We start from the raw sequence: 18,130 nt of genomic DNA, 5'->3' as shown, positions 1-18,130 counted from the left end.
TTTTTAATGTGTATTTATTTTTGAGAGAGAGAGATGAGATAGAGTGCAAATGGGGGAGAGGCAGAGAGAGAGAGGGAGACACAGAATCTGGAACAGGCTCCAGGCTCCTAGGTGTCAGCACAAAGCCCGACATGGGGCCTGAACTCACCAACTGTGAGATCATGACCCAGGCCGAAGTCGGCCGCTTAACCAACTGAGCCATCCAGGTGCCCCTCTAATCAAGTCTTTACAATGAAAAGTCCCCCCGTTAATCCTTCTAAGGTTTTAGCATCTACCGATCACTGCCATTATTTCATCAGGGGTTGCGTGATGTTGATGTTATAATTTCAGCATTCCGTAGGCATTTGTAGTCAAGTTAGAAGTCCTCTATAAAGAATTTTTCTCAACTATTTTCTCTGAAATACAGTTCATACAAAGAAGGTAGCGTAAATGCTGAAGTCTTTATAAATTTTCAGTGTAGTAAGTTCGAGCCTCTGAAGAACCCCCAAGAAACTCTAAAGGAGAGCCAAAGGGTGTCTCTCATAGTTCCAGGTCACACACACGATAAGTGGTAAGCCTGAACATGACACCACGCCCATTTATCTGATCTAACACCGCCACACCACCTCCAAAATACAAAGCCAGCACATGGATTCTCTACCTACCAGAATCCCCCCACCGCCACTCGGATTCGGAAAAGAGAATGATGGCTTTTCATCTCCTTATCCAGCTTACTTCTCAGGTCATCTTCTAGTGAACCCTACCCTGATCGTTCATTCAGGCCACCCCCAGCCCCGCAACCCCACGTGCCTGATGCCCTCTACCTCTGTTTACTTCCCGGTCCATTGACCGTCTTCTATCACACCGCATACAAGCATACCTTGTCTTATTGTGATTCGCTTGCTTATGCTTCCCAGATACTCTGTTTTTGACAGATTGAGGCTCTGTGGCAACCCTGTGTCAGGCAGGCCTATCGGTGTCATTTTTCCAACAGCACTTGCTTACTTCATGTCTCCATGTCACATTCTGATAATTCTAATGATGTTTCACACTTTTTCATTTTCATTATATTTGTTACAGTGATCTGCGGTCAAGGATTATGACCAGCCGGAAGCTCATATGACGATTGGCATTTTTTAGCAGTGAAGTACTTTTTACTTAAGATGTGTACATTGTCTGTTACACGTAATGTTATTATTGCACACTTAACAGACTACCGTATAGGGTAATCTTAACTTTTGTATGCACGGAGAAGCCAAAAAAGTCATTTGACTAGATTTATTGCCATATCTGCTTGACTGCAGTGGTCTGGAACTGAACCCACAGTATCTCCGAGGCGTGCCGGTAATTTACATATTACAATTACTGTTTACCGTCTGTCTCTTCAGCTAGAATAGAAGGTTCATGAAGGTAGGGATTTTTGTTTTATTCATTAACGTATCTTTAGCACCTCGAGTAGGTGCTCAACAGATACTGGTTAAAGAAATGAATAATCACCAGTTTACTAAGGAATAATTTGATTAAACTCTAGACAGATAATCAATTGAACAATTTGGTACCAGGAACAATAAGAGTATGCTCTATTTTAAAACCTGAATACGTATTTTCAGGAAAGAGATTCAAGTCAGCAAAATGAATGCAGTTGCGTTTCTTTTCTACTTCCCTGAGTGAATGTTATTTACTTAAAGCTAAGGAAAGGGGCGCCTGGGTGGCTCGGGTGGTTAAGCGTCCGACCTTGGCTCATGAGGGTCGTGATTTCACAGTTCGTGGGTTTGAGCCCCACGTCGGGCTCTGTGCTGACAGCTCAGAGCCTGGAACCTGCTTCGGATTCTGTGTCTCCCTCTCTCTCTCTGCTCCTCCCTGCTCACATGCTGTCTCTCTCTCAAAAATAAATAAAGATTTAAAAAAAAATTAAAAAAAATAAAGCTAAGGAAAAAAATGTCATTTGCAAGATTGATGACTATCTCATACTATTTCAGCTCATAATTTTACGCTGAAAATGTTTTTAAAAATGTCACAAAAGATGGGCAATTGTTCAACTTTAAAAGCAAGCATACTTTCTTAAAATAAAACACTTAAGCTTTAAGTTCCATTTAAGTAATTTGCATTTGTAATAAGGCTTCAGAACAGCAGTTCTCAAAGTGTGGTCTGGGAACACCTCTGGGACTCCCCCAAACCCATGAGGTCAAAACTATCTTTATAATACTAAGACCTTTTTTTGCCTTTTTCACGATGTGGATGGATATTTGCACGATGGTGCAAAAGTAACAATGAGTAAAATGGCTGACGTCTTCACATGAATCCAGGCACCGAACTGTACTAGGATGATTCATTAGTCTTTACCGCCATGTGCTTGCAGTTAAAAAAATGCCATTTCACATAAGAATATCTCTGTTGAAGCAGGAAACGTTATTAATTGTTTTCTAAATGTCATTAATCTGATCAAAGTTCAATCCTTAAGTCATATCTGTGATGAACAGGAAATATGCACAAGGCCCATTCTGCTTCATATTGAAGTGTGATGTTTGGAGAAGCACTTGATTGTTTGAGCAGAGAGCTGAACTGCTACCATTTTTCATGGAAAACCATTTTTATTTGAAAGGACTAATGACAGACAGACTATGGTTCTTCAGACTTGGGTTATCTGACAAACATTTTTTAAATGAACCTGCCTTTTAAGGGAAACAACCAATAGTATTTATTTCCAATGATTACATTTTTCAAGCAAAAATGAAACTTTTGGAAAATGTGTATCGGCTACTGAGAACTTAATAGCTTCCAAACATTTGAAGAATTTGCTGATGAGATCAGTAATGAGGCTAATCAATATCATGCATTGATATAATGAAATGTGCCAAGATTTGGAAGATCGACATAACTCAGTGAACTAATATTTTCAAAATGACCAATACATGATGTTTCAAAATCATGCAAGGATAAAAAAATAGACCAATGAATTCTTGTATAATAGAGCACAAATAGTTCATTGCTATGGTTTCAGATTCCATAAGGTTAGTCCAGATTCCTGAACTAACCTTTAAGGAACTGTTTGTTGAGCTTTGGTGTAGTATCAGAGAAGAAATTATCTCAAAAGGCTATAAAATTCTTTCCATTTCCGACTACGTTATTTATGTGATTTTCTTCATCTACTTCAAGCAAAACAACACATTGTAACTGACTAATACAGAAGTAGATGTGAGAATTCAGTTGTTTTAAGCCAGAAATGAAAAGATGTGCAAAACTACACTCAAAGCCAACCTTCTCAGGACATTTTTGTTTTGGAAAATAATTACTGTTCAGGAAAAAAATGTATTATTTATGCTAACATGTAATAGGTTTATTGTTTCTTAAAGAATCAAATGTTTTGAAATTTTCATTTTTAAATTTCTAATGTACTATCTAGAGATATAACCCACATGAACAAAAATTCTTTAAGATTTTCAACATTTTTAAGAGTGTAGAAAGATCCTAAGACCAGAGAGGTTGAGAATTCTATTTTGCAGTTTAAAAAGCACCTTTACATATATTATCCCAATCTATCTTTGTAACAATTACTTAGTTATCTGCCTTCCATGTCCCTCAACTAGAAAATGACCTTGCCGGCTTACCTTGCATTCACAATGTTTCCAGCATTCAACTCTACCATTTCTTCAAAACCAATTGCGAATATATCAGTTGGCTTACTTCTTTTATCTACAATTAAGCATCCAAGAAAAACTGTTAAAAATATAGCTTTAGTCAAACGGCACCCGCCCCCACCCAGTCCAACTAAGATCAATGCCAGACCTCATAAAGTCCATTTCTGTGTTTTATGTTTAACCAACTTCAAATTGTAGGCAAAACCAACGAATGGGTCAAAATTACTTTAAATTTAGCTTCCATTCAGGCCTCCTAAGTTTTCTTCTTTAAGACTGTTATTTCTGAAGATCCTTGAGTCCTTTCAGAAATCGTTTTGAAAGAACTCTTGCTAAACTGCACATGGGCATCAGAGAAGCAAGCCACTTTGCAAAAGCTGAAGAGAATAAAAGTCAGGGGGAGTGGGCATCAGAGAAGCAAGCCACTTTGCAAAAGCTGAAGAGAATAAAAGGGGGAGTAAAGGGATTCTTCAGAAAAGGCACAGAGTGACTGAGAAATCATCTCCAATCAAAAGGTAACACACAGGAATTTTCACATTCAAATTTGAAAACTAGAGGCTTGACCTTTTTACTATGTCCTACGTGGAGGAATCCAAGAAAATTAAAAGAGATCCAGGGGTTAAGATGTACCCCTCTGTTCCAGCCATTAGCTCTCTCCTAATAGACAAGGACGAAAAGAGAACAGAAGCTACTTGAGATAAGTGGCCCAGGGGGACTTGGGTGGCCGAGGACTCAGAAAGGAGAAGTAGCTAGAAAGGGCCTATAAATAGTATTAGACTGAGAAAAATAACAAAAATATTTATTGACTGCTATTACGTGCAAGGACTATACATGCATCAAGTCGCTTACCACGCACTTTAGAAGACAGATTATTTTTACCCTTTAGTGCAGACAAGAGACTGAGGCTTTGGAGAACCTGAGCAACTTGCCCAAATTCCCAGGCAAGCCGCAGTGTGACCCAGTGATGCTGGAGCCAAACTGCCTTGAGTTCAAATCCTGACTTGCCATTACCAACCAGGCTGCGTGAGCCTGGGCAGGTTGCCTCCCTTACTGTGACTCGGTTTCCTCATCTGTGGAATTGGAATAATAACAGTATCTGTGCAGTAGGTCTGTTATAGGAAATAAATGAATAGATGTAAAGCACTTAGAGAACCGTAGTGTTAGCTGCTCCTCTAATATTATCACTACTACAACAACAACTATAATTTCAAGGTAGGTTCAATGTAAGTGAAAAAGATCGTTTCAATAAAAGTCTGGGGAAAACCTTAGGGTTTAAGATGTGACTGATTAGAGATAACTAAAAAAAGAAAATCTGCATCTCACATTTTTTCCTATGCACTTTCTTTTTTTAAGTTTATTTATTTTTGAGAACGAGAGAGAAGACAGCACTGACCGGGCAGAGCTCGACGTGGGCTCACAAACCATGAGATCATGACCCGGGCTGAAATCAAGAGTCAAGATGCTTAACTGACTGGGTCACCCAGGTACCTCTGCACTTCGCTTTTATTCATGATACATGCTAGATGTGTATTATTTTAAAAAGGAATTCAAAGTGACTTTAAAAAAAAGAAGGCGGCCCACATTGATAATCCTAATTAAAATCTTAAAAGCATCATCAGCTCAGTGCTTGGTCCGGGCTGTTAAGAGCTTGGCGGCTGAATGACGACCAAGGTTTTATAAGGAAAAATCAGTACCGCTAAATTATCAAGTGCCAACACGTGTTACAACAAGTTTTGAAAGATTTTTCTTAATCTACCCTGAATATTTCTTACCTGTTTAGTTAAACAGAGAACTAGATTTGAAAAATGGAACGTCCTAGGTTTAAAAAATTATCACTCACAAAATAAGCTTGCTGTGTGTCAGTTTAAAAGAATAAAAACAGAACTAGTTTTTCTTCCTTGTGTAGTTACCTTTAAAGGTCTGGCCTTCATCCTTATAAAGCCAAGTTTCTTTTTGAGAGTAAGGCATATTATGAAGTGTTACATTTGTTTGATAGATTAATAAGTCACAGGATTTACTAGGTGAATCCCTGTTACAAAAAGCAAACCTTGAAACTCCTGGATGCCAGCTAACTTGGGCGCGTCGAGAAGCCAGTCGGTGAGTGTCTGATTCTTAAAAGCTATGCTGCGAAACTGCTTCCCACCATTCACGTTCCAGGTTCCAACACATACCCGAATTTTCTTGGGCTTTGAATACTTGTAGAAATTCTCACACATGCTCTTTAGTACTTTGGAAGATGCTAATCAAAAACAAAACACCACAGAGTTTTAGCTGCAGGAAACCACTTTTAGAAATCGATTTTTATACCTGAGAAACGAAGCAGGGCAAGTACAATTAGCAGCAGCAGCATAAACAAGCATAAGATACATGCACAGTCCAGCACGATGCAAGTAACCGACACAATTTTTGAAAACAACGGGCACTTGATACAATAGCCAAAGTAAAAATTATTGCGGCAACATAAAGCATGCAGAACGGTTCTTTTTCCATGAAGGGGTACATCATCTTATAATGTACAAAACTAGAGATTATACATTTGTAGGGACATAGCAATTGACTTTCGTATAACTTTAGTTCGAAGGCTGGTGAAAATATAAATCTTATTTCCAAACAAAAAGATTTAAGAACATTTACATTTAAGCTTCTAACTACTGACAGGTGGTTTGAGAAGGAATGGCTCCCGGACAAAAATACTAATTATGGACGATAACGAGATGTCAGAGAGTGAAGTCACTATGAGATCCCTCCCAACTCACGCAGACAGAGGCCGAAGTCCGCAACAATGGCCTGCAAGGCCTGACACAATCCACATTGCCATTCTGCCCTCATCTGCTACCTCTTCCCTGTTCACTCGCTGCTCAGCTGCTGACTCCCTGTTGTCTCCCTAGGATGCCAGCCTGCTCCCACAAGGCCTCTGCACGGACCGTTTCCAAAGCCCGAGACCTTCTTCCCTCACCTCATCCCAGTGAGGCTTTTCCTGACCATCTTATTAGAATTTGCATTCTGTCCCTAACCTTCCATATCCTTTCCTCGTTTTATTTTTCTCTATAGCATTTGTCACCATTTACAAACTCTGTGTTTATGTACTTATCCCGTAACTGTCTGTCTCCCCTCTCAAGAACGGAAGCTCCTGAGGACAGAAATGGTGGTCTCTTTTGCTTACTACATTATCTCTGGTGACTAGAACAGTGTCTGGGACACAGTAGGTGCTCGACGCATCACTGTTAAATGAATGCTCAATACATTTGGACCCTCAGTCTCTTACATGCATACTTTTTGACCACCATCTAGCTTCCTTCTCAATCACACTTCTCTTTGATTAAATTTTCGGCACTTAACGTGGCTAGAACCTTAATAGGACCTCAATCTAAAAACCGAATAAACACTTACTTGGCAACTAACTGGCAAGAGGAAAAGGAAATCACAATGATTCTCACCTTTTAATACACGATTTGATTACTATTTATTGTTTTAGGGTACCAAGATACACAAGAGAATTAGAGTAAAAAGGCAGATTATGGCATCACAAGGAAAACAGTGTGACCCGTGAATCTCCTGAGGGAACTGCTGAGGTGATCAGGTCACGCCTGCTGTTCCCAGGAGCAGACACGCAGATTTGCAGCCCTCTTCCTACTTGACGTGACTACTCGTATAAGGTGTCAGGTGGTAATGAAAGCACATGATTCGTTCTGGTCTGTTGGTTAACTGGAAGCTGGCCGTACCCAACGCATCCTTCTCCATGACATGGTCTTTGTGAGTGAAATCACTGCCACTGTTCCTACTATGAAAACAGCCTCTGTGATCCACTGTATATCAAAATACAAGTTCTAGAGTGATTTAACAGCCTAAAATACTCAGCAAGACAAATAATGAATCGTGTGAAAACATGCGGCCATGTTGTGTGAATTAAGTCAGATCAGTTTATAAATGGAATAAAAAGTTGTAACAATTTTCTAGCTTATTCTTAACTGGTTGGCACCTCAATGTGCAGAAATGAGCCCGTGTTCAAACAGATGTCCGTTCCCAAATGCCATATCATTTCAGAAAATGGATTTCATTACATAACTCAAAATACATCCAAGTACCCTCCTCTTCCAAACTTCTCACAAAAATAACCAATAGTTTCTCAAAACGTTCAGAACAGTAACTAAGCAGAACAAATCTTAAGATACCAAATCTTCAGTAAAAGGAAGAAAAGATGTCTTTTTCCGATACATTTCTGGCAAGAAATTTTGCCGTTTGGCCGTTTTTGCTCCTTTTGCCACATGTCCGTGTTTAAGGACAAGTTCATAAACCTTGTCCAGAAAATGAAGGCATAAGATTCTTACGAATAGGAAAGGCAAGAAAAATAACGATCTTTAGGTCCTAATCACTTACTCTAACTTTGTTACCAATTTTGACGCTTTTTAAAAGAGTTCAGATCACATTTTAGTGCATGTCTTATAGTTACAGAATATATTTCATCTACAGTATGAAAAAATAAGTCATTGTTTTTCAAATACTATGTGTGAGAAACACTGCTGATAGATATCACAGATAGTACTCTGAAATTAATCCAAAATAGTCACACTGGGGTTTTTACCATTAGCCTAGTAAAAGCAAGGTATAATACTAACAATGTGTGTTCATTGAAATATAAAGGTGAAATTAAAACTGGATGAGCTATATTTAATTAGAATTAAGCATTTACTAGAAGAAGACAGGCAGCATTATGCATTTTCTCCTAAACGAAGTACTTTGTTTTCTCAAACTTAAAAATTTTTTTCTCAGATTAAAACAAGGTATTAATTTATCCTATTAGAAACTGAGGGCAAAATAAGAGAAAGTTTCCATTTATACGGCTTGGTCGATTTACAATATCAACTTCAGAAAAATAAAGAAAAATTTGCTTTTATTTACAGATTGGTTTTCTATACTGTACCTGACTGTAATGTCTGTTCAGAAACTATGGATGCATCAAGAAGAAAACAAAGAATCATTAGTAAAACAACAAGTTACAATTAAAATCTAGAGTGTTATGACAATACATCCTAAGATGGCCTCATTTTTTTCTTTTACATCAATTTGATTATTTTTTCTGAGGGCTATAAGACACCAAAGATTAAACATAAGTGACAATACCTGACGCAAACCCTCTGCATCTATGAAAAATCCTACAGTGACTCAGCGATGTCCAGAGTGTCACAATCAGGAGGTCCTTGGCCTGTTTTTCAAGCTGCTCCTGTGTGTGTGTGTGTGTGTGTGTGTGCGTGTGCACGCACATACGTGTGAGAGAGAATATGAATCTAGAAACCCAAGGGGTTAGAGGGTATTGAACACATGAGGACCCGAATATACGTCTTCTAGTATTCTTTCTGGGACTCGGCCGATTAAGTACAATCAGTTCAGTTGTAACAAAACATACACATTCCACAAAAATCACCATGCAGTGCAAAACAGTACAGATTCCCATAGCCACAGAGCTTATGGGGAAAATGGGATTAGGGGACAACACTCCCAAATTTTAGCAGTGACACTCCAAAATAGATGGGACCCTAGTAAAAACAGTAGTACGGTTTCACATGTTAAATGGCTTGAGGTGTCTGAATACTCCTTAAATATGGCACTTCGTCATGAAAAAGACCTGAAGTTTGCTGGTAGAAGTGGGCATGAGGAGAATGGCAGCTGACAAGCAAGCCGACCCTTTGAACACACGGGTTTGAACTGCACAGGCCCACTTATACGTGAATTCCTTTTTGGTAAATACAGTACTCCAAACATATTTTCCCTTCCTTAACACTTTACTTGACTGTAAGATTACAGTACATAATACACATAACATACAAATTATGTGTTAATCAACTGTTTATGTAAGGCTTCTGGTCTACAGGTTATTGGTAGGTAAGTTTTTGAGGAATCAGAAGCTATACATGGATTTTTGACTGTGGGGGGTGAGTGTCCCTGCCCCCGTGTTGTTCCAGGGTCAACTGTAGTTGTGAATGATGGAAGAAGGGTCTTCTGGAATTGGGATGGAAATTTGTAACACCAGGTGTGAATGGGTATGTCTCATAACACATCTGGTGAATGGAAGCAGAGAAAGGTTTGAAGTGTATGCACATGTGTGTGCGTGTTTTGTGTATTTCTACCCGTCTCAGTTCTGCCGGGTGAGACCATGCATAAAGGAATGCAGAACTGGCATTATGCTCAAAATGTTCCCTAACAGAGCGTCCACGGTGGAACAAATTCCCATTCTCAGAACAAGCATTAGAGCAGAACTGACTGTACTTTTTTTTAGGCGCTTTCGACACACAGTAACATGTGCAGGCAACTAAAAAAACTGATAATCAGGTTTGGGAATTCTTAAGCTCCTCGCTTCTCCTTTTCTTTCCTTCAGTTGCTTACTTTCAACTGTTGCTTAGCAATGCCTCCATATCAAAGAAGGCATAGGTGGAAGGAAGTGGCAAGATGCAAATCAGCCAAGTCTCTGGTGCTGGGAGCCAGGAAGAAAGCCTGAAGTTAATAGTAGCTAAGATCAGACTTTGTTTTTTTAGAGCGCTAGTAGGCCTCAGTCCCCGGGGCCTACTAATAGATCCCCAAGGAGCCAACTGTACCCAACTACCCACAGCACCATGCACAATTCTGAAAGAATCCATGATAACCTAGCTGACCAAGTAATTATCCAAGAATACATTATTTGATGAGGAACAATTTCTCTTAACACGCACAGGGAAACTGTAAGGTTTGGCTGGGGATAACAGAAGAAGTAAAAATGTTCAGAGTGCTAAAAAAAAAGTGAAGACAGAAAAAATACGGAATTAAGGAAGTCAATTCATTAAGTTCTACAGTGCCTGTTGAGTTTTTCCCATGATGATGCTAAATACACCACACACTGACAGGAGCTCAACTTCTTTGGATTTTAATAAAAGACTCAGTGAAAGTTAAAAAGCCACCTTGAAAGCCATATATTTATGTCTCATATTAAATAGTGTCTAAAAATAATCAATATTTTAAATTATTATCTAATATGATTTAATGCTCATTCAAACAACACCAAGGTAAGGGAAGACCAAGTTATAGAAATTTGGGGTTGGAAATTAGCAAAATCACTAATATAGGCACTCTTTTTCTGAATAAAGCAACTGTTGTCTACATAACTAGGTAGTGAATGCTCTATTCAAAGCACTAGCTGAATATTCTATGAAATCCTGCCTTGCATGGGCCTCATTTTACAGCTTAGTAATACCACTGAATGTAAAAACATTTCCAAAGAGATGAACTTCCTTTAGAGAATGCAATTTTTAAAAATTAGATCGATGGAAATTCCTCCACAAACTGTTTTAATCAACTTGATCTAAAAAATGTTTATGTAAATAAATTTACAGTTACTCCTTGGACTATTAGAAGGGATATAAATAACATAAAGTAATCAAAATACAAAGTACGCATACCGCGCAAACTTCCGGTAGTTAAAAGTGCTCGAGCTTTGTCAGCTAAGTCACTATTTAGAGTATTTCCCAGTAGTAAAACATCTATGGCCTCTTGCTTGGAGCTGTCAAAGAAGTTATTCTGAATCGTTCTAGTAACAGAACGAGCACCATCTTTTAACTTTCCAGCCTGTTGGGGAAGAAAAGAGCATGGATTTTTGTTCCAAATATTGTTGATTTTATTCAGTAGGCATTTTGAAAGTTTAAATCAGTTTTATCTGACCTTACTGCAATAAAAAGGACCTAATCATTCTACTTTGAGTATCAAATCATCATATCAAAAATGGCTCAAGATGCCTTTGTTTCTTTTCCTTCTGGATAACAGTTCTGCACAAAAACGTGGAAAAAGCTCAGTACCACAAACGCATTCACTAATGACATCAAGAGCAGTAAATGTCTAACGTTGCTTACTAGAAAGGAAATGAAGTGACATGTACTTATTTAAAACAAGGAAATTACTTCCTACATTGTAACCTATAGCACTAAGGATGGGATGGGGGGTGGGGGGGCCGCAGGGGAGATCAAGGAGGATGTGGTCCACTTACATGCTCTTAGAAAAACTTCCAAGTACTTCGACAGTAGAAAAATAACGTGTAGAAAAATAAGACTGAAATCGCTCCTCAATAACTTATACTAGTAGTTAAAACTAAAACTGAACCTAAGAATGAAGGGTTGGCCTAAAAAGAAATTTATAATTATAGTTCATAAATAAATACTAAATGTGAACTACAGTTCGTATATCTTAGCTCATTTTATTGCCGATGTAAATACAAACCATAAAAATAATAAACTTAGGCCAATTCCTCCAGTGAGTTGATTATAACTTCTTTTTTAGTATCGCTGACACACAACGTTACGTTAGTTTGTGTCGCACACCACAGTGATTAGATAACTCTATAAATTGAGCTGTGCTCACCACCAGTGTAGCTAACCATCTGTCACCATGCAACACTACTACAATACCATTGACTATATTCCCTATGCTGTGCCTTTCATTCCTGTGACGTATTCCCATAACCGGAAGCCTGCATTTCCTGATCGTAACTTTTAATGAACATATAGTTTACTCAGGCGTGTTAGTTACCATGAAGATTTCTTTTGATCTTACAGATTTGGATGACTGTTGAAAAAACAAAACAAAACACCAAACTCTGGCCTTTAAAAAAAACCCTTTCATTTGCAATATGTAATTTTCATCCCTTATAGAAGTGACGGTAATTTGAAAATTAAAATGTTATTTTCTTCCATGTGATGACATATACAAATGACAGTATTTGAAAAGACACTCACCGTTCACATTATCAGGCAATTAACCAAAAGGAACCCAGAGAAAGGAAAAGAAAGAGCAGTTCAGATGTTAGATTTTAGTTCAGTTCAGACTAGTATATTTAATACATGAGAATTCGCATCTATTAGTTAGAGACACAAGACCACTGAAAATATACATAACCTCTGTATACATACTGTCTTGGCTGCTGCAGAAACAAAAAGGAAGAGCATTAAAGAATATTTTAAGCAGCTCTTGTAGAGAATCGAGTTTTAACAGTAAGAATTATATTCTCTTTTTTAAAGGAGTACTAAAGGAGGTTTAACAATTTCAGGTTTTCAAAAAGAGGGACCATTTAAGAAGTAATTATTTGTCAATGTCAACAAAATCATTTGTGACAGGTAAGGCCAATAACTGAACAGAGACAGACATGGCATTTTAGGAGACGCAGAAGAGGAGGAAGGTTTAGAGAAAAAGACTTAGAGATGATGAGTGGTCTTCAAAGAATTTCAGCTGCTGTACTGTAGGGGTGGCAGAATTATAAAAATGGCAAATGCCCTTATTTTCTATTCCTGAGGTAATCTGAAGAATTGTAGAGATTTAAAATGTTAATAAAATCCAACTGAAAACAGGAGCCTTAAAAAGTTACTATTTAAGTATATAAAATAATGAAAAGTATCTCGAGTGCGTTTCCAAAGTCTCTTAATAAGTGCCAAACACTAGAGTAAGGAAGCAGTCTATTGATAATGCCAGATATTAAAAAGCAATGAGGAGGCACAGAATTATGAGGAAGTCCATCTCTCACACTTCTGTACATTGTGACAGCCTCCTTTTCAAGGTAAGATAAGTACAAGAATAAAAACTCAATAATCAAGCCCTAAAGGTACTGGGCTCATAGTAAGTGTGGCATAAATCGTCCACTGATTTATTCATCCCACCAGTATTTGTCACAATCCTATTAAATGGTAGGCACTATATCAAGTGCTGGGAACACAAAGCCAAATGACAGAGGACCCCTTATTAGGAGGACTAGGACTTTTAAAAATTTTATAATCAAAACAAACAACATAAAAAGCGACACAGATACGTAAGTTCTGAGAAATCATGAAACAAAATATAAGCAATACATATGTAGGCCTAACGGATTATCACCAAATGACTATGTCATACGTAAGACCCCCCAAGCTGAGGGACATTACTCTCTTCTACCCAATCATTAGTATCCGCTACAGAAGGAAGTATTAAAGAGGACACGGAAGGATAATAAAACAGAACTGGAAGCAGATACCTATAAAAGCCCAACTGTTAATTTAAAAAGAGACCATTTAAAAGTGTCATTGAAAGGAAAATGAGGCTCTCTCGTCATGTCAGGAGAAACCTAGCTCTACCTTCGCCTTTCCTTCGAGGGCTCCAGTGCCCGCATATATCTTACTGATCGAATCACCATTCACGGACCACATTGACCGGAAAACTTCCAGAAAGCGAGTCACCAGCTGAGGCTTTTCGGCTAAGCCAAGAGCTTCCAATTGTTTAGCTAGCATCTAAAACAGCAAAAGAGAAACTTCTGTAAGTATATTAATACATTAACTGTGATGAGACTTTTCGAGAACGACAAGGCTCAAACCAAAGTTTGCATTTTATAGGGCCATGTGGGACTGGATTTTGAAAACCTACCAATTTACGAGACTAACTGTGTTCTGTCCCACCATTTTAGTTTGTCATTGAATCTTAAAAGTGTCTTAATATTCCCTTGTAGTAATTAACAACTTCTTTCTGGTTAAATGATGAAATTAACCTCATTAAAATGTCTCTGTAAATGCCTCTGTAAAATATCTCTGTAAAATGCCACACTTATTATGAGCCCAGTACCTTTAGGGCTTGATTATTGAGTTTTTATTCTTGTACTTATCTTACCTTGAAAAGGAGGTTGTCACAATGTACAGAAGTGTGAGAGATGGACTGATTGTTCACTTTTATTCAACAGCATACAATAAAGCACAGGAAAAAAAAATCTGGCTAGGTTATTTAAATATAGAGGGAATTAATTTAATTTTTTGACTGGGTTCTACACATGTGGGTAATTAAAATCAAGAGATTATGAGAAAAGTAGAGCTGCTCTTGAACTGTCACAAAAACAAATAAATTAGTCCTGTTTCTGAATAAAGTCATGGCAGTCTTTCATGTATAAAATCTATATTGGTAATGTATATTACAATGTATATTGTAATATACATTGTACGTACAATGTATATTACAATATTACAATATACAATGTATATTGCAAGAATGCAAGGTCTTCAGGCTGCCCCAATTCCTTCATGGATAACAATAAATGTCTCTGGAAGAGTCACTGGTTTTTACTCTGAATGAACTTTGGCTTTGCAATTTGGCAGTCAGAGCAAGGTATAGTCCTTACCCAGTCTATTTGTCTTATTTGGAAGCCAGTCATATTCTATGTCTTGCATTTTTACTTAATTCCTTGCCATTTGTGTTTTATCTGCAAGTATTATGATTATCCATATTTAGAGAGGGATCAAAAACTAAAATAATATAAAAAACACTAAACTAGGTTCGTTTGATTACCTGGAGATTTGCACCAGAGGTGCTCTTGGCTAGCATGAAGAATAAACCAAAATTAGCCCCTAGGACTTATTTTATCATTTATAGCTCCCTCTTTTCAAGGAATTTGGCAAAACTAGTCTTCGCCCTAGTTCAGCTTTGCCTACTTTAGCAGTCAATTTTGTAAACAGTCAACCAATTGCTACATATGAGGGAGCTCTCTCACACCTAACTACCAACAGTGGATAGCTGGTTAAGTCAGATTCTGAGAACTAACACTTGTTATACTTCGAGTAAAGACTTTCAAACATTTCCATAAGTTCACTCTCAGAATCTAAAGAAACGTATTCAGCCACTTAAAAACACAACTCAAAACAAACCCAAGCCATGCGATTAATGTCAAGTGACCAACTGTCTGCTTTCACTTTTGTCTCTGTCATATTTTCTACATAAATTATAATCATAAGTCTCAATGACAGAATTTTAAAGAGGCAAAACGGTAGAACCTATTTAGCTACATGAACAGAACTGTAGCTACACTTCTGTAGCAGAGAATTCTACACGTACTACCCTTTCATTTTTGAGACAGAAAGAACCCCAGCTGCAGAGTAGCTAATGAGCCAATGTCCTGGCCAAATTTAAGATCATTCACCGGAGGAAATAAGAACGTGTTGTTTCCTACTCCTGTTTTTATAGTATTTGAGAACTATACTAAGTTCCTGTGACACGAAATGAAGACCCACCACAGCCTAATGACCCCCGCTCCTGCATAACAGGAAAGACCTAGAAAGCTCAGCATTGCTGCTTTGTCATACAGGGAGACTATGTCTATATTAGACTGAACTTATGGATAGATGGCAAAGAAAAACACTTTTAAACAAAGACTTCGTTAGAGAAGCTGAATCTCATGCACTCTCACTCCCACTAATAACCATCCATCCTGTTTGCAGCTACTGATTTGAAAACACTGTAGAAACTGCATCGGGTTACCGACGGTCAAAAATCTAATCCCACAGAATATGAAAACAGATCCTCACCAATTCTGAAGAAATTACATGAAGAATAAAGGCCGATATAAATTATGTGTGTGTGTGTGTATACAATTTTTAAATTGTACTAAAGCAGACAATAAGCAATATATATATAATTTTTTTCCATTCCAAAAGGCAAAAGAAGCGATTGTCGGAAGAGTGTACATAGCAGTTTTTCAACAGAAAGCTAAGGAACGATACAGGGAAACATCAGCTACCTGAAGAGAGTGTTTGGAACAGGTAAAGGAAATATTTAAATGAAAAGGAATTGGGGGGGGGAGGTTAAAAACATACGAGAAGTAAAAAAATGCCTTTAATGAAGCATAATTTCATTTTATGAACAGTAACTAATGAGAAACATAAGTATTACAAAAGCACTGAATGAGGCATTTGATGCAAGTCACATACATACATTACAACTTATTATTATTACTATTATTATTATTATTATTATTATTATTTACCTCTAAGCCAAGGAATGCCTGCACACTATTTGTTCTATCCAGACAATCCAAGCAGTTTGTTCGAACTGTGCCACTCTGGCATCTGCAACAAATTCAGTAAAGTGTAACAGCTAGTTTGAAACAAAAATAGTAAAGCTAAAACAAAATAAGGAAAATTAAGGTGATCACCAAAATACGGCATCCACTTTCTACCCCTTTTTATTACTACAATTTTCAAACATACAAAAAAGATGAAAGAATTTTACAGCCAACATCCACATACCCACCATCTAGATTCTACAACTGTTAACATTCTGTCATATACTCTTTATCACCATCTATTTATCCATGCCCACTTATTTCTAATTAGGCCCGTAGTCAGGAGCTAAACATACATTCAGATTTATAACCGCAGGGCTCTTTGCACATAAAAGATGATCAAATATATATGGAAGAAATTTTAAAAACCTAAGATCTGTTATCTCCACCAACCTACACAGATTCTATGGCATTGATACTAAATTTCGCACAAAGTCCAAAACTAAAAATCGGAGTTTGTTCACTAAAGTTGACTTCATCCTATACTCTGAACTTCATTTTTTCAATACTTCCTTTCCTCCTCTACTTCATTATCAAAAGCTGAAGACTGAAATTGTGCTAAAGCAGACAATAAGCAATGTCTTTTACTTCTATTTGCATATAATAGTCCTTACTGAGGTCAAGACATCGTAACATATTAGTTCTAAGACAGAGGCAGAATAGTCTCCTAGATAACAGCATGAGAGCTGGAGCCAGGTAAATCCTCGCTCTAACACTTTTTAGCTATGTGATCTGGGGCAAATGAGAGCCTATGCCTCAATCTCCCCAAACGAAAATGGGGATAATAGAACTTCTTCCTACAACTGCTGTTACAGACACATGTACAGACTGAGTATACTGCCTGGCTCACTAGATGTGCCCAATAATAGAAGGTATTATTATTACCTATTCTGTTCTAAAGAAAGAAAAACAAGCCTAAAATCAAGTATAATAAAGATTATTTTACTTAATTATAAACTTTGATATAAAAAAAAGTAATTCAAGAGTTCTGCGTTAAGAATAATTTTTAAAATACAGCAAAGTTCCAACTCAAAGAAAAGAGAAACAGCAGTCAAACCTTTGAACTTCACTTCCATTGAAATAAAAAAATCCATAATCTACAAACTTTTGGACTTGAGGTTTAAGAACACTATGTAATTTTTCTGCCTTTCCTCCTTTAACCATTTGATGATAGTCAAAATTCACCATCTGGATGTCAGCAGCATGTTCAGAAGCTTTCAAATGACTCTGAAAGTAAAAAGGCAAATACTCATCTAAATGTTAATTAAATATGATCTTATCAAGTAATGTTAGAATGGAACGTCGCATTTTAAAGTTAAACCTCAGCACGGTCCCGTGAAATCTCACTGATCTCCCACAAAGCTTTAGTTGACACTGGCAGTAAAATGGAAAATTACTTGATGGTATCCAATAACATCTTTTTAGTGAAACCTCGCATACTGTCCCAGAGAGATCAGGTGACATAATTAACATCAGAGAACTTAAATAATGTTCTCATCTGGTTCAGAAAATTAAAATTATTTCTAACCACCAACACTTCATTTTTTACACATTTAATAATTGTACCTGTTATAGAATCTCAAAATAAAGTAACTGACTTAAGACAGAACCTATTAAGAACCAAAAAATTCACGTTTTTATACTCACACTGAAA

General features: G+C 37.3%; 1 protein-coding gene and 1 long non-coding RNA gene across 5 annotated transcripts in view; one reads left to right on the top strand and one right to left on the bottom strand.

Moving 5' to 3' along the window:
- The window catches only part of SYNJ1 (synaptojanin 1), a 91,227-nt gene that overhangs the window by 34,308 nt on the left and 38,789 nt on the right, over positions 1 to 18,130 (bottom strand). For 2 of the 4 annotated variants that reach the window (XM_042903429.1, XM_042903431.1), the window contains exons 9-15: positions 17,534 to 17,703; positions 16,399 to 16,480; positions 13,733 to 13,885; positions 11,042 to 11,207; positions 8,536 to 8,559; positions 5,662 to 5,853; positions 3,588 to 3,672 (exon numbers count right to left, since the gene is read on the bottom strand). In XM_042903429.1, coding sequence (XP_042759363.1) covers positions 3,588 to 3,672; positions 5,662 to 5,853; positions 8,536 to 8,559; positions 11,042 to 11,207; positions 13,733 to 13,885; positions 16,399 to 16,480; positions 17,534 to 17,703 — 872 coding nt within the window. The remainder of the gene's footprint in view (positions 1 to 3,587; positions 3,673 to 5,661; positions 5,854 to 8,535; positions 8,560 to 11,041; positions 11,208 to 13,732; positions 13,886 to 16,398; positions 16,481 to 17,533; positions 17,704 to 18,130) is intronic. The other 2 variants (XM_042903430.1, XM_042903432.1) reach the window with 1 other exon arrangement.
- Positions 6,996 to 8,640, top strand: LOC122198702. The gene is made up of 2 exons (XR_006193105.1): positions 6,996 to 7,367; positions 8,516 to 8,640. It is a non-coding gene; the product is annotated as an uncharacterized LOC122198702 (long non-coding RNA).

Source organism: Panthera leo, chromosome C2, assembly GCF_018350215.1.
Source record: "Panthera leo isolate Ple1 chromosome C2, P.leo_Ple1_pat1.1, whole genome shotgun sequence".
NCBI lineage: Eukaryota > Metazoa > Chordata > Mammalia > Carnivora > Felidae > Panthera > Panthera leo.
The sequence above is the reverse complement of the archived record's forward strand: the minus strand, read 5'-3'. Positions and strand labels throughout refer to the sequence as shown.